We start from the raw sequence: 15,491 nt of genomic DNA, 5'->3' as shown, positions 1-15,491 counted from the left end.
CGATTTATGCTCCGTTTTTTATTTTTATAAGGGTTCTGAAGACAAATTTCGTACGGTTCTATGCTTAAATTCTAAATGCGGACATATTTAAACATTTACACCGCGATAATTTTGAAATGACTAGCTCTAAAGATCAAAGGTTAAACTTACTTGAGTCCTCTACTACCCACACTGATTTCAACGGCGATTTCTATTCTTTATTTTAAATACCAAGTTACAAAATAACTGTAATATAACGTGTTATATTACAGTTTTATTGTTATGTGATAAATTATACCTAAGAGATATGATACGTTTAATTTTGTGCTTGCTGGATTTGAATATTTTCATGTTTACAATTTATTATTTTTCATGCAATGTATTTTAATACCATAAATTATAGAACACAAAGAAAGTATTATAATGTACAAAGAATTTGGTGATCTTGCTGCATGCAGGATGAATTTGTGGTGGCATGGTCATACGATCATCGTCCAAGCGTTTCCCGCGGTATGATTGCTTCGAGGGCACTTGGTCGAGAAAAATGAGATTTTCCCTGCTTTCCAAACCTTATTTAAACAGACTTCAAATGCGAGCGAACGTGTTTTACAGTAGATGCGGAAAGGATCTCAACTATGCGGTAGCACGATAAAAATTATTTAGCACAAGGCGAGACACGTGCTGTCGAGAGTGGCCATGATGATCTGAGAGTTTCTGATCGATTATGTGCGACGCATGCGTCGCTTAACAATCGATATCTCGTGGATTGATCGATTCTTTATCGGGCGATGTGACTAGACACCGTAAACGATATAGGTACCGAACAGAATAATATAATAAAATGTAATATAATATTAAATATAATTACATCCTTTTACATAAAATATAAAATACATAAATTGTTTATACACGTTTATAACATTTTCGATACACATTTCGTTTAGAAAGGATATCTCATATACTTACAAAATACAAATAATAATATAAAATTCATGTATGATTCAAGAAAATCTGAATTCTGATTCTGCAATAAGAATCATTATATTTTCATTTAGTAAATGTTTTAATAATACAATGTTTATTAAGGAACAAAAATTTAATTTCGTACCTTCTAATATAAAAATAAAAGTTGTTAAATTTTAAGACATTTGAAACCAAATATTCAAACAAGCTAATTTGATGAAATTTGTCTTATAGTTTGCATCTGCTAAAATGGAATTACGTCTTTTTTATTGCCATAATTATGTTTGGTAAAAACAGACCATGACATTGTAAGTGACAAATACGATTTTAATGCATTTTACACAATTTAATCACCAATCTACAGTAAAAAGAGAATACATAGTTGAATTATTAACTTGAATTATTAAATAAAAAGTAATAGTAAAATTAACATCACGTTTTACGTTTACATTAATAAATTATATTATCGTTATAAGAATAATTCTATTTACCTTTACATTACAAAGAGCATTATATTGGACATATCTTCAATATATCAAATATTTTATCGAAGTTATCAGTTTCAACTTAAGCCAGCACGTGTCATTAGAAGCAAAAGCATTCATTAAACACATTTGTATTTACAAATATAAAGATATATGTAGCGTAGTTACATTTACAATCGTTCGTGCCTTGTAATAATAGAGTAAAGGCATTAAATACGGATCAGGCATTAGTTCTGAATCACACATTATTTTTAATTTGTATTTTGAACCATGTTATATGACGCATTTTATATTTAAATAATTATAGTATTTCCTTATATATCAAATAATGCATATCGCAAGATTCTTTAGTATTTGCCTTTTTCAAGTGTCAATTGTTTTTTTTATTTATTAGCAATAGCGCTGCACATTTTATTAATGTCGTTAACTAATAAAATGTGAGGCATAAACTTGGATATATATACCTGTTACGTCCTACAGACGCCACGATTTTTTTTTCTCTTCGCCGCGACTATAGTTGGCGTCTACGAGACTCGAGCGGCGCCTTCTGATAACGGACTGACAGAATTGAAAAAGGGACCGGACAGGCGCCGTGAAAACTCATAAATGTCAATCAACCTGGAAAGAATAATAACCTTAATGTAGACTCGAAAAGAGACAAGATTGCAAAGACATTATAAATGTACCAAAGTCACGCAATAATAAAAATCTAGGCTTTATCATCCGAGACTGACTAACAATTTTATCTTAGAAAACAGGCGCCATGTCGCACTTAAAAAAAACGTAAACGCATAGAATAACTTCCAACAGGAGCGTTATCTGAAACCAGACTCGTAACTGACAATGGTAGCATGGTAACCATCTGCTTATCTAGTCATATTTTCCGCGAAAATAACAGAATTCGTCATCCGTCTCGGAGCAATCTTGGCTCTTTAAGGAAAACCATAAATCACTTTCTTTTCTTCTCAAAACTACTCTATGTACTTTAGATCAACCACGATAAAACATTATAAAAATCATAAATCTCGCGTGACATTACAACTAACTTTAGCATCCTAGACAAAAGGCTCAACACCTTTTTTCGGGGGTATAAATAGAGGTCCCGCGGAAGCACAGAGCGTCAGTACCAAATTTTGAAGCACCCGGTTCACGTCAGTATCAAATTTTGAAGCACCCGGTTCACGTCAGTACCAAATTTTGAAGCACCCGGTTCACGTCAGTACCAAATTTTGAAGCACCCGATTCACGTCAGTACCAAATTTTGAAGCACCCGGTTCACGTCAGTGGAGTTCGCACTCAGTTACTCATTGTCTCAGGCAGTCCGAAAATTACTATAACCCGTGCTATCACGCCAGTTCGCGATCCCGTCCGAGTGCGAACTTATAATCAAATCGCAACTGAAGTTACCAGCCTTACGCCACGGCGACTTCCGTTCGAACGCTCTTCGCTGACGACGGATCTTCTTAGCCATCCGTTTAGAATATACCCGATATCTTAGACCAGCTAATAGTAAGTCACAACCATTTTCAGTCCACCCCCCTCCCCCCGCGTTTCCCCGCATGGAAAAACACATTCATTCTGCATAAATACATTTACCCGCGTTTCCCACATACACGCATTCATCCACAAGATAGTATATATTTTTTCTATAGATAGTATATATTTTTTATGTAAAGAGAAGTTATAATGTATAAAACCCTTTGTTTATTATTTTATTAATAAATGTAACTTAAGGTATTCCCCTGTCTTTTATTGATATCACCCCTCGCATTCACTTCCCTCGAATACCTGAGATCGCACGAGATCCAGTCCCGGGTCAAAGGGATTAAGTTCCTTGACCGAAAAAGTAGGACCGACGTTCGCACTGTCCAGCGGAACAAGTGTCATAGTGTCCCTTCAGACGTTGACCCACATTCCGAGACTTAAAAGGTGCGTACGACTCACAGATGTTCGCCTCCGCGCGTATACCTGTGAGATTGAGTCTGACCGTCCTTCCATACCCTCTCCATTCTCCCTCATTGTCTCCTTGACCAAATTTTCAAGGGTTTGGACGTAACATACCTATAAAAATTTATTCAAAGTGTAATATTGTAAGAATTGCCTTATGGCTATTACATGAGGTAGTAAATATCATTAGATTTCATCATTTTCATGAAAAAAGTCAATATCATGCTCAATTGAAATTAAATCCAAGAAGCATTTGGTAAACTGATTCAATTAGTATATGGAATCTAATTGTAAATAATTGTCATTACTTAATTTAATCAAAATTAAAACGTATAAAACGATACCGAAATAAAATAATATCGTCCATAATGTAATCTTTATGATCAATTATAACTATTAAATATTTTATTAATTTGATACCCTTCTGAATAAAAATATGAATTTTTTTTTCAAGAGTGATCTACATCTAATGGCCTCAATCTACATATCTATAAATAAAAATTCCGCGAAAAGAAAGATAATCTAATCTAGATGTCCATCCTATTATTTACTGATTAAACGGCATATAAATATGTTATCCTCCAGTGTACATATCTTACAGTGTAGTACCCACAAAGTTCCTAGAGAAACTGCAAAAACTATTTCTAAAAACGTTATAAAAAATATTAAAATGTGTTTGTGTCTCGTGCAGCAAGAACTAATTCAATTAAAATATTAGCCGACGACTCAGAAACTATGATAGAGACGCTAGAAAGAGCGCTGACACCATTATTGATCTTTGGCTCATTCTTCAGCTTAGGCATGTTCGAATATCCTCGTCAACAATCTAGGGCGTATCTCTCTTGCCTGTATGCTTTGACCAAATGGGGCTTTCTTATGTACTTTTATTACTATCCATATTGCATCAGACATTTGCGGAGATTCGAAATATACCCAACAGATTTCATACCATTGGCCACTGTTACATCAATTGTTATTAGCTTCTATCGTTTTAAGGTAAAAATTTTAAAATGAATTTTCTTATATAATAATACTAAGTCTTTTTTATTCCCTTCGCCACATTCTTTTTTAATATTGCTTAATTTTTGTTTAATAATATTTTTAATTGGGAGCATTAAATGGATTTTAAATTCACAATTATAGGCAAATACAAAATTATAAAAAGTTTTTATAAAAAAGACTTTTGATACCTTCAATCATGATCTACTTTTAGTCAAACTCAAGCTATGCAGTTTATCTTATTCGGCCCACTCGCTAATCTGCTCGTTCCTTACAAATCGCAGCAAGTCCTCATATATAACCCTTTTCCTTTTTTCTCGTTTCCTCGTGCAGTTCTTTCGGAATTATCCCAGATACCAACCATTCTTGGACCCTTACTTTTTAATATTTTTATTTCTGATTTGTCTAATATTTCTCTATCTTTCAAGATTTTCATGTTCGCAGACGACGTAATTGTTTTCAACCATTCAATACTGTAACAGTCTGTTCCGCTTTAAATAAAGATTTAAGATCTATTGTCAGATAGTCTACTAATAATTCGCTGCATCTAAATCTCTTTAAATCATCCTTGCTAATTGTCAATTCCTCAACATTATTATCCCATATTCAATCCTTCAATATTTCTCTTTACTTCGTTCAATTCCTCGTTCCTCCTCTACTAAGATTCTTGTTGTTTAGATTGATTCTTCATGGACATTCGAATCACACGCGGCCGTCAAATGTTGGGCTGTTTACGCCCGTCTACATCTTTTTTATCTCCTTCGTCCTTTTCTTGCTCTCAAACTCCTCACTTCTCAATTACTCGTTATTTCATTATTTGATTATGCCAATGTTATCTACGTTCCGGCTCTTAATCAATAATTCCTTAACCGTTACAGCATCCAAAATTTTTGCCTACGCTTCTCTGATTGCGTTTGTAAATACGATCATATATATATAGGGTGTCCCATTTTAATTGCCCACTCCAAATATTTCGAAAACTACACATCCTAGAAGAAAAAGTTTCAGACAAAAGTTGTAGGGTTTCGAGGGGGGCATCCAACAGTGACCTTGACCATGACCGTTACCATGGCCGTCAAGGTCATTTCAAGATGAAGTCAAAATTTTCAAATGGAACGCCCCTTTTTTCACACCGCAATTGGAAAGAGGAAGAAATTTTACGTCCGAATATGACCTTGACCGTGACCTCAATGTCAAGATCATGTCAAGATGAAATCCAAACATCTTGAAAACTATGTGCTCTTGCAAAAATGTTCGACACCAAAGTTGTGAGGTTCGGCGGGGATTACTTAATGACCATGATCATGACCTTCAAGGTCATTTCAAGGAATTAGAAAGAGGAGGAAATTTTACGGGTCTGAATTTTGTGTGATCATAAAAGCAAACTCCCAATGAAGAAAACTAGTTATAAAGGACCATTTTATGAAAATTAACCCTTACTCCGTAACCCTCTGTTTCGGCACCTTAAATCTGTAAACCATGGTCTTTTAGATCCTGTGCCTTTTTTAAACGGTAAAAATGCTTTGAAAAATCTGCAGAAATTCATGGAGCTTCTTAAAACTCAACTACAAATCCCAATTAAATATTTAGGGAAAAATAATTTTTTTATACATTTCTTATTTGAAAAAAGTGGAAAAACCTATGGAAAAATCACTTGTTCTTGCACTTGCGGCAGGATCTAAAAGACCATGGTTTACAGATTTAAGGTGCCGAAACAGAGGGTTACGGAGTAAGGGTTAATTTTCATAAAATGGTCCTTTATAACTAGTTTTCTTCATTGGGAGTTTGCTTTTATGATCACACAAAATTCAGACCCGTAAAATTTCCTCCTCTTTCTAATTCCTTGAAATGACCTTGAAGGTCATGATCATGGTCATTAAGTAATCCCCGCCGAACCTCACAACTTTGGTGTCGAACATTTTTGCAAGAGCACATAGTTTTCAAGATGTTTGGATTTCATCTTGACATGATCTTGACATTGAGGTCACGGTCAAGGTCATATTCGGACGTAAAATTTCTTCCTCTTTCCAATTGCGGTGTGAAAAAAGGGGCGTTCCATTTGAAAATTTTGACTTGATCTTGAAATGACCTTGACGGCCATGGTAACGGTCATGGTCAAGGTCACTGTTGGATGCCCCCCTCGAAACCCTACAACTTTTGTCTAAAACTTTTTCTTCTAGGATGTGTAGTTTTCGAAATATTTGGAGTGGGCAATTAAAATGGGACACCCTGTATATATATATATATATATATATATATATATACAGGGTGGCATGAATATACAGCCCCACTCGTCCCAGGTAGAGTGGACTAAACTGAATAGAAAAGTCCTCTACCATTTTGCAATGCTCGCAATAATTAACAAGATATTAACGTTTAAAGGTAGCCGAATACGTGCGTCCTTCCGATCTATTATTGCCGAAGGTACGACCCACCGAACGCGCGGACCGCGAGAAGCGGGACTTATCGTCGCGAGTTTCTAAGCTCGAATGGCGCGGCGCGCCTGCTAGGCCCGCTCTTCGCAGTCCGTGTGCCGTGCGCTCGGTGGGCTGTACCTTCGACAATAAGTCGGGAGGACACGCATATTCGCTATCTTTAAACGTTAATATCTCTTTAATTATTACAAAATAATAGATGACTTTTCTATTCAGTTTAGTCCATTCTACTTGCTCGGAACGAGTGGGGCCGTATATTCATGCTATCCTGTATATATATATATGTGTGTGTGTGTGTGTGTGTGTGTGTGTGTGTGTGTGTGTGTGTGTGTGTGTGTGTGTATTACCAGAGATCTAGCTGTGTTAGGATGTGGCAATGCTTTATTCTCCATCTGTGCTGTTTATTTTTCCTTGCTCCTCTATATTTGCGACGCCTTCTTCAGTTGAACTCTGAGCTTCATTCCACTTTTAACTCCCCTGTTATTAAGTACCAAGATTATTTATCCTTCCCGATTCCTATTATTCATTAAATTCCGTGACGCTTTCTCCTATACCTTAGTCAAATATTTTAATTCTCTTCCTGTATCAATAAAAACCTCTCCCTCTTTGTCCTCCTTCCGTTCTGCTGCCTCGTGTTTCATCGCACAGTATTTAAGTCTTACCATACAAGCTACAATTTGGTGCCTCATCCATACAAATACGGGTCACTAAAATCCATTTGTTTTTTCACCCATGATTAAAATTTTATACAAAATGATTTTAAAAATCTCTAAAAATTTATACTTTTACATACTTTCAACTTTCTAGAATAAATATTGGAACTTCATTTTAGAAAATAATAAAATGTAGTATAATTTATAATTACCGAAAGACTCAAAGAAATTTGCACGAACAGGAATCGCTCGGTTACCCATACTTGTAGGAGAGCATGGTAGAAGGAATAACATGGTGAGCTCAGTTTACAAGCATCTCTCTCTAAATTTCCGCCGTTTCTTCCCTGGGGGAAAAATTTCTATGCCAAAGTACAGTAAAATTATTTCTAATTACGCCAAAAACTATTCCTAAATACGCGGTTTGGAACACGGAAATAATTTGGTGTAGAATTCTACTCCTATGCCAAAGTAAACGATTCATGCTACACGATGCAAAATAATGCCAAATTATGGCAAACTACGCCAAAATATACATCTAATTATGCTCGAAAGTAAAGGCTTAACTACATTAAAATCTATATCTGAGTATCGAATAAACCATAAAAATAATTTGGCGTAAAATTCTACTCCTATGCCTAAAAAATTTAACCCCTTCCTACGCGAAACAATATTTTAAGCATAGTTTCAGGTACATTTATACTGTACTGTTTAAAGTGACATGATGTTATCTTGAACATTTGGCATGAATTCAAGATTCTATTACGTTGCTATCATGATGGAATTAGAATTCCATCATAGCGTAGGTTCTTTAATATTAAAGTCCAACTTTGAGGGCTCACTTCACATGCAAAATGCTGCATTCCTTATATACTTTCTCAAGTGATTCTTATTTACGAACTCATGCATCTCCACCATGACCTTCTGTCAGCGGAGATGCATAATGCTTACGGATGAGTAAGCACATAATTCCTTGTAAAATGGCGTAGAATGACTTATTTGTTACAAACGGAAAAATTAAGTATTGTACTTTTGCATAGAAATACGTATCAGGAAACAATTTTTTCGCGCAACCGCTTAGCTTGGCGTAGGTAGACATAGTTATTTCTGTGCCCAAACTATTCAATTGTAGAGTGTGATTCTGCGTAGAAAGAAGTAGAATGGCATACTTTCTCTAATATTTACGAAAAAATGAAAATCAGTTTAGAAGCGTTCGGCGTAGTTCAAGATGTAATGATCATTAGTTGCGTGTACTTTGGCGTACTTTCTATGCCTAATTAGGTCCAAGTACGACATTTTACATTTTTTGCGTAGCTTGGCGTAGTTATTTCTTTGTTTAACAATACGATTTCTACGCCACATTCGTAGAAGTAGAAAGGCATACTTTTTGGGCCTACTTTGATATGGAAATTTTTCCGCCAGGATTTCTATGGATGTCGCGTTAAAGGCAAAGGCTACCAACTGTAAAACGTAACATGAGGCGGTATTCATAGTCTGTATTTATTTTAAAGCTGTCTTGAATAATGTCTTAAGATGATAATATAGTCTTCGGATTGATTTAAGACATCTTAAGATTGTGCTTAAGACAGGCTTAAGACAGGCTTAAATGCAAGAATCGAATATGCATACTATTTCGCATTGTAAAATTGAACTTTCCTTATTTAAGACACTGTAGATTTCTCTTTTTATAGAAAGAGAACCTAAGATGCATTATGATATGTCATCAAACAAAAAAAGAAGCTTTGTCTCTTAAGCGATACTCTTAGAAAAAGACGGAGATTTAGAGAGAGACGCTTACAAACTGAGCACACCATGTTATCCCTTATACCATAATTATACAAAGAAAGACTGATGTAACTGGTATGTGTGAAATGCTTACGCGCGCGCGCGCGTGTGTGTGTGTATGTGTGTGTGTGTATGATTTTAAATATTGCATCACCGCTTATTGCCTCGCTGTCTTACAAAGAAGATTAGGCAACTCAAAAATTCAGAAAATTCTGAAACATTGTGTGTAAATAGAGTAGTAAGTCCGTTGACAATTTTTTGTTCGTGCGGAATTACTGTTGATATATAATAATATTTTTTCTTTTTCAAGTACGTTGTAACTGGCTGCTCTATCAAAAGCCAAAAAAATTAAATAAACGATATTTTATAAGAATAACAATTTCTTTATTCATACTTTTTTAATCGTCTGAAGTATTTTATACATTCCTTTATGTATAGTATAAAAATATTTGAATGATTTTAACATTGACACTGTTATTATTACTATTACTGCTATTGTTGTTGTTGTTATAGAAAAGTTTATATTATATTTTAATAGTTCCTACTATACTGATACTGAGTTGATGGATTATATGGATTATATTATATGGTTTTTGCTATTTATGCTATCTAGCATAGCCAACGTGATATGAGACGAATACCTACGGAACATGTATACATAGGTGTTTTTGTTCATATGTGAAAAATGGTTTTTCGGAACAAAACTATAATATACATTGTTGTTTTCAGCGTCAAATGTTGTTTAATGTGCGTTAAAAATTAAAAACATTCTTTAAATAGAGATGGGGATATAAAATAAATAAATAATTTTAAAAAATTTTTTATTGGAGTACTCTCCTAAAGTATAGTACTCTTAATAATTCCGCACGAATAAAAAATAGTTTTGTGTTATGGATGAACTACTTTACTTGTACACAAAGTTTCAGAATTTTTTGAATTTCTCAGTTGCCTATAGTGTCCCTTGTTAATTCTTATTTTTTGTTGCTGGTAGGATTTGCAACAACAATTTTGCTGACGCCTAACTAACTTGCAAGTTACTTTAGTCTATTGTATCATATTTTATGTTTATGTCTATTGCTCTGTACACTATTTCATAAAGCAATAAACTAATTTAAATTAAAAAAAAATTTTGGATCAACTTTAATGCTTACATTATTATAATATAACTCTTTATGTCACATGTCCCGTACCCATTGCAATAACAATTTTTACTCAAATATAAAATTATAAAAATTCTTTTCTGTGTCGCATAAACGATCAATATGATTTTTTTAAAGGAATTGAAAATGTGCTTACATGAGCTCACTATAGTAGACGACACGTTGGTAGCACTCGGAGTGCCAAAGGAATACCAAAGGCTACGTAACTTAATAATTCGAATGATAATCATATGGATTGTATACGTTTTTCATCAGATAGCATATTCTAATTTTATTATTTTCTTTGTTCGTAATTATGACATAAATTTGACTGATTTTTATTTTTCAATGTATAATGCATATCTGTGGAATTATCCGTCAAACATCATTATTTTAAATACATTGATTTCTGCAGCTATTCTTGGGTTAGTATTATACATGTGTATACATATTTTATAGTGTATATATATTTAAACTATTTTTATTGACATTGTGCGTTAAAATGTGTACAGTATAAAACACATAAAGACCTTTGGTAACATATAAAAATTGGAAGCCATCAATGACCATGATCTTGACAACACGTTCCATATAACAGTTTCATATTTGTGCTCGCAGTGTGCATGTAAATATTTGAACAGCTCCGGAGGCGCAAATGTATAAAATTTGTTCTGTTGTGATATTTTTACGTTCATCCCAAACGTCCCCGTGATTCGCCTTTGATTAATGTCTACAAGCATGAGCAATGTAACTTCATAATTTCAAATTGGAATATGACGAAATGACGTGGTATGATGTTTGCAATTTACTGTTATAGATTTTCAACAATTTTTGCGCGTTTTAATCAGGAAACATTAGGTATTTGCAAAAAGTGATTGAAATTGGAAATTTACACTTTTCGTATAAAAATGATTGTTTTAAGATAATGTACCAGTGACTGAACGTGTACTGTAGTACTGGATATTAATATAAAATTATTTATATTATTATTTAAGGATGCTCTCCATAATATGTTAAGTGCAGATATCGGATATTCTGTCGTTAAATTCTTTTTGTATATCCAATTATCCGGATAACGAATTTTCCGGATATTGTGCGGGATATCTGAAAAGAGACTGTCAAAACGAAAAATGACATGGTCCTTTAACCAAAGATGCTTTAACAAAAAAGGGGTTTTTACATTTGAGAGTCGATTTTGGAGGCATTCTTTGAGAATTTTTTTAATAAATAAAAATTTAGGAATAGTCAAAAACTAATATAAGTCTAGAAAATGCATAGAATATACATATAAAAAAATATATTTTTTGTAGTATTAATTTTTTACACAATAGTAATATGATGGCGTTGAAATTAGGCCTGCACCAATACGGTCAAACGGTGATACAGATCATATTGTTGGTCTGATAGCAAAAGTAAAGCTTTTTCTTATAATGAATGGACTTGTAATTCTCGCCCGAACTAGAATAATTAATATCATATGCATATTATCAAAATGGCAACAGTTTAAAAAAATAATTCGAATTTTTCTCATATTTTTCCTTTTATTCGACCTTCAAAAAAATAAAAAAATTTACGTAGATTATTAATTCTAGTATGGGCGATATGTTCTCTAAGTATAAGTAGAAGTATACATAAAAGTAGAAGTCAGTCGGACTAATGGTTTTTTTAGAATCATGATCAGCATATTCGAAAACATATGTTTCGGGAAAAACATGTATAAAGTTTTAAAATATTTTACACGTATACCTCTCCGTTTTCCATTAGAAAGTTAGAACAAGAGAGCTCAGAAGTTAGCTCAGAAGAGAACAAAAGAGACTTGCTCTTTTGGAGAGAAATGTTCCAGAATAGTTTCAAAAGGTTGAATATAAATGATGGTGAGCAGTGATTATAGCAATTGGTGCGCGCTGTTTGAATCGATCAAGAGGCCTCACACATCATATTATTTTATCTCGTATATCTTGGACAATTTTCGTTTCTCCCAAAAAACATTTTTGTGGGTATTTTTGAGACTATAATTCAAATTTCAAAAAAAGCAAAAATAATTGATATTTTTTTATCCCTAAAATGTGAAAACTAACAAACCTTAACAAAATGCATTTGTTTTTAGTAATTGTTTAGCAATTTCGTTTAAGATGTCTTAGCTTAGTGATTGGTAAATTATTATTTTCTGTAAGACGCGTAGTTTTTTGGTGAATTTCTTTTTCGTTATCTCGTTTCGTTATCGAAAACGAATTATAGTTTAAAATGAATGAAACTGAATTATAAATTTTGAATAAAATTCATTTTGAAATTCTATTCCTCATATATGTATAAAATATTATATTGAAACATAACAAATAAATAATAAAATTCTAATTTAGTCCGACTTATAATTATTTATTAACGCAATTAGCGTTAATATGTTTATATATAATGCATACAAGTATATTATAATGTTAATAAAAGATATGATTAATTTTTTTTTAATTTAGATGCATAAGCTCCAGATTTCATCGAATCAATGAACGTTTACGTGTATTATATTCTGATCTGTTTGAAAGTAGTACAGACTACAGAAGACAAAACAGATCCATCTTTGTGTATCAGCGGATAACAGGAGCTAAGGATCATAATAAATATATATGGATTATAATGTAATAATTATTTAATAGAATTACTGTACGCACTTGTATGCGCATGTATATATATATATATATATATATATACAGGGTTGGCCATATTCGACGGAAAGATGTTTTTTTTCAATCATGGGAAAAAAACACATTTTTTGATGTTCATTTTAAAAATCATTTAATCATTAGTTACAGTGTTGCCAGATCTTTCCGTCGAATATGGCCAACCCTGTATATGTATATATATATATATATATATATATATATATATATATATATATATACAGGTTGGCCATATTCGACGGAAAGATGTTTTTTTTTCAATCATGGGAAAAAAACACATTTTTTGCTGTTCATTTTAAAAATCATTTAATCATTAGTTACAGTGTTGCCAGATCTTTCCGTCGAATATGGCCAACCCTGTATATGTATATATATATATATATATATATATATATACATATATAGAATGTCTCAATCTAACTTTCACATCATATTTCAAGTAATATAAAAAAATTTTTTTCTATGAAAGTATAATTGCTTTGAGAGGAGCCTAATGTGATCTCGTTATTCTTTTCTAGATAGAGATACGATGAGAGACGCAATGAAAAAGACATTATGTTTATATTTGCTCTTTTTAAAATGGAATTATATGACATTTTACGTAATACGATTTTTCTATAATCATTCTACATGTAAAAGTATTAAGTTAGAAATATAAAAAATCAATAATTTAAGAGATATTATATTAAGTGTACAACTTTGCTTCCGCCGTTTTCCTATAGATGGCTTTAGCAGTAAGTGGTCGAAATAAATAGATCATAGACGTCACAATAAACTTGGGCATCTGTCAACATAACCCTATAGAAACATTAGTCGATTTGTGTCTGCATCATAAAGTTATTCTCGATTGAAAATGTCAGTTTACGAGCCAAATTCTCGTCATTTGCGGGAGGTTTTAATTTTCTGCTTTAATATGAAGAAATCTGCGGCTGAGGCTCATCGAATGCTCTCAAATACTATTGGTGAGACCGCTATTAGTAAAAGATCGTAAGTGGTTTCAACGTTCAAGAACGGTGATTTTGACGTCAAAGACCGGCATAGCGGTGGAAGACAGAAGGTTTTCGAAGATGCAGAATTGGAGGCATTACTTGATCAAGACTCGTGTCAAAATCAAGAAGAATTGGCACGATCATTGAGACTCAATAAGCCATTTCAAAACACCTCAAAGTCATGGGGATTCAAAAGCAAGGAAATTGGATGCCGTACGTAATTGAAGCCGAGAGATGTTGAATGGCATTTGTTTGCTTGTGAACAGTTGCTTGAAAGGCAAAGACGGAAGGGATTTCTGCATCGCATTGTGACTGGGGACGAAAAATGGGTTCATTACGATAACCCCAAGCGCAGAAAATCATGGGGAGTTCCCTGCCATGCTTCCACATTGACGGCCAATCGAATATTCATGCTCTGTATTTAGTGGGATAAGCTCGGCGTAGTGTATTATGAGCTGTTAAAACCGACTGAAACAATCACAGACGATCAGTATCGAACGCAATTGATGCGTTTGAGCATTGAAAGACAAACGGCCGCAATACAACGAGAGACACGATAAAGTGATTTTGCAGCATGACAATGCTCAACCCCCCCATGTTGCGAAAGTGGTCAAGACATACTTGGAAATGTTGAAATGGGAAATCCTACTCCATCCGCCGTATTCTCCAGACGTTGCTCCCTCTGACTATCACTTGTTTCTATCAATGGTACACGGTCTGGCTGACCATCATTTCCGGTCTTATGAAGAAGTAAAAAATTGGATCGATTCGTGGATCGCCTCAAAAGATGAACAGTTTTTTCGACGCGGGATTCGTACGCTGCCTGAAAGATGGGAGAAAGTAGTGGCCAGCGATGGACAATACTTTGAATAAATATATAACCAGTTTTTTACAATAAAGCCTTGAATTTCGGAAAAAAAACGGCGGAAGCAAAGTTGTACACCTAATAGGTTTCTCTGGCACATATAATTGACATGACACATTAAATATCTCATATACCATTAATTTTTTAATAATCGTAATATCCTATACTTTTATAGAATAATGACATGAGTCAGGTATAAAGAAAATATATACTTGTTTGTTTAACAAAATTATTCATTGTGCCTACATATTTTTTATAAAATGGAGGGCCTGTAAGTGTTTTCGGTCTCCTCCAAATTTTGTCCAAACTCACGAAAATCTATATTTTATGGTCAATTAGATTCAATTCGAGTGATTTCAGCTCAAACGAAGTGTTGGCGATCTTGCTACGTGCAGGATGAATTTGTGATGGCACGGCCATGCGATCACCGTTCCAAGCGTTCTCGCGGTATAATTGCTTCGAGGGCACTTGTCGAGAAAAATGAGATTTTCCTTGCTTTCAAACTTTATTTAAACAGACCTCAAATGCGGGCGAACGTGTTTCACAGTAAATGCGGAAAGGATCTCAACGGTGAGGTAGC

At 33.7% G+C, this 15,491-nt stretch overlaps 1 protein-coding gene across 3 annotated transcripts in view; it reads left to right on the top strand.

Moving 5' to 3' along the window:
• The first annotated feature begins 3,863 nt into the window (after positions 1–3,863).
• Positions 3,864–15,491, top strand: part of LOC147906865 (uncharacterized) — a 35,405-nt gene continuing 23,777 nt past the window's right edge. The window contains exons 1-2 of one of the 3 annotated variants that reach the window (XM_087415220.1): positions 3,864–4,370; positions 12,854–13,015. In XM_087415220.1, the coding sequence (XP_087271346.1) occupies positions 13,014–13,015 (2 nt within the window). In that variant the 5' untranslated portion in view covers positions 3,864–4,370; positions 12,854–13,013. The remainder of the gene's footprint in view (positions 4,371–12,853; positions 13,016–15,491) is intronic. The other 2 variants (XM_087415221.1, XM_087415222.1) reach the window with 2 other exon arrangements.

This window comes from Acromyrmex echinatior, chromosome 17, assembly GCF_024713525.1.
Source record: "Acromyrmex echinatior isolate Ae372 chromosome 17, ASM2471352v2, whole genome shotgun sequence".
Taxonomy (NCBI): Eukaryota; Metazoa; Arthropoda; class Insecta; order Hymenoptera; family Formicidae; genus Acromyrmex; species Acromyrmex echinatior.
Note: the sequence above shows the minus strand (reverse complement) of the source record. Positions and strands in the feature narration are given on the sequence as shown.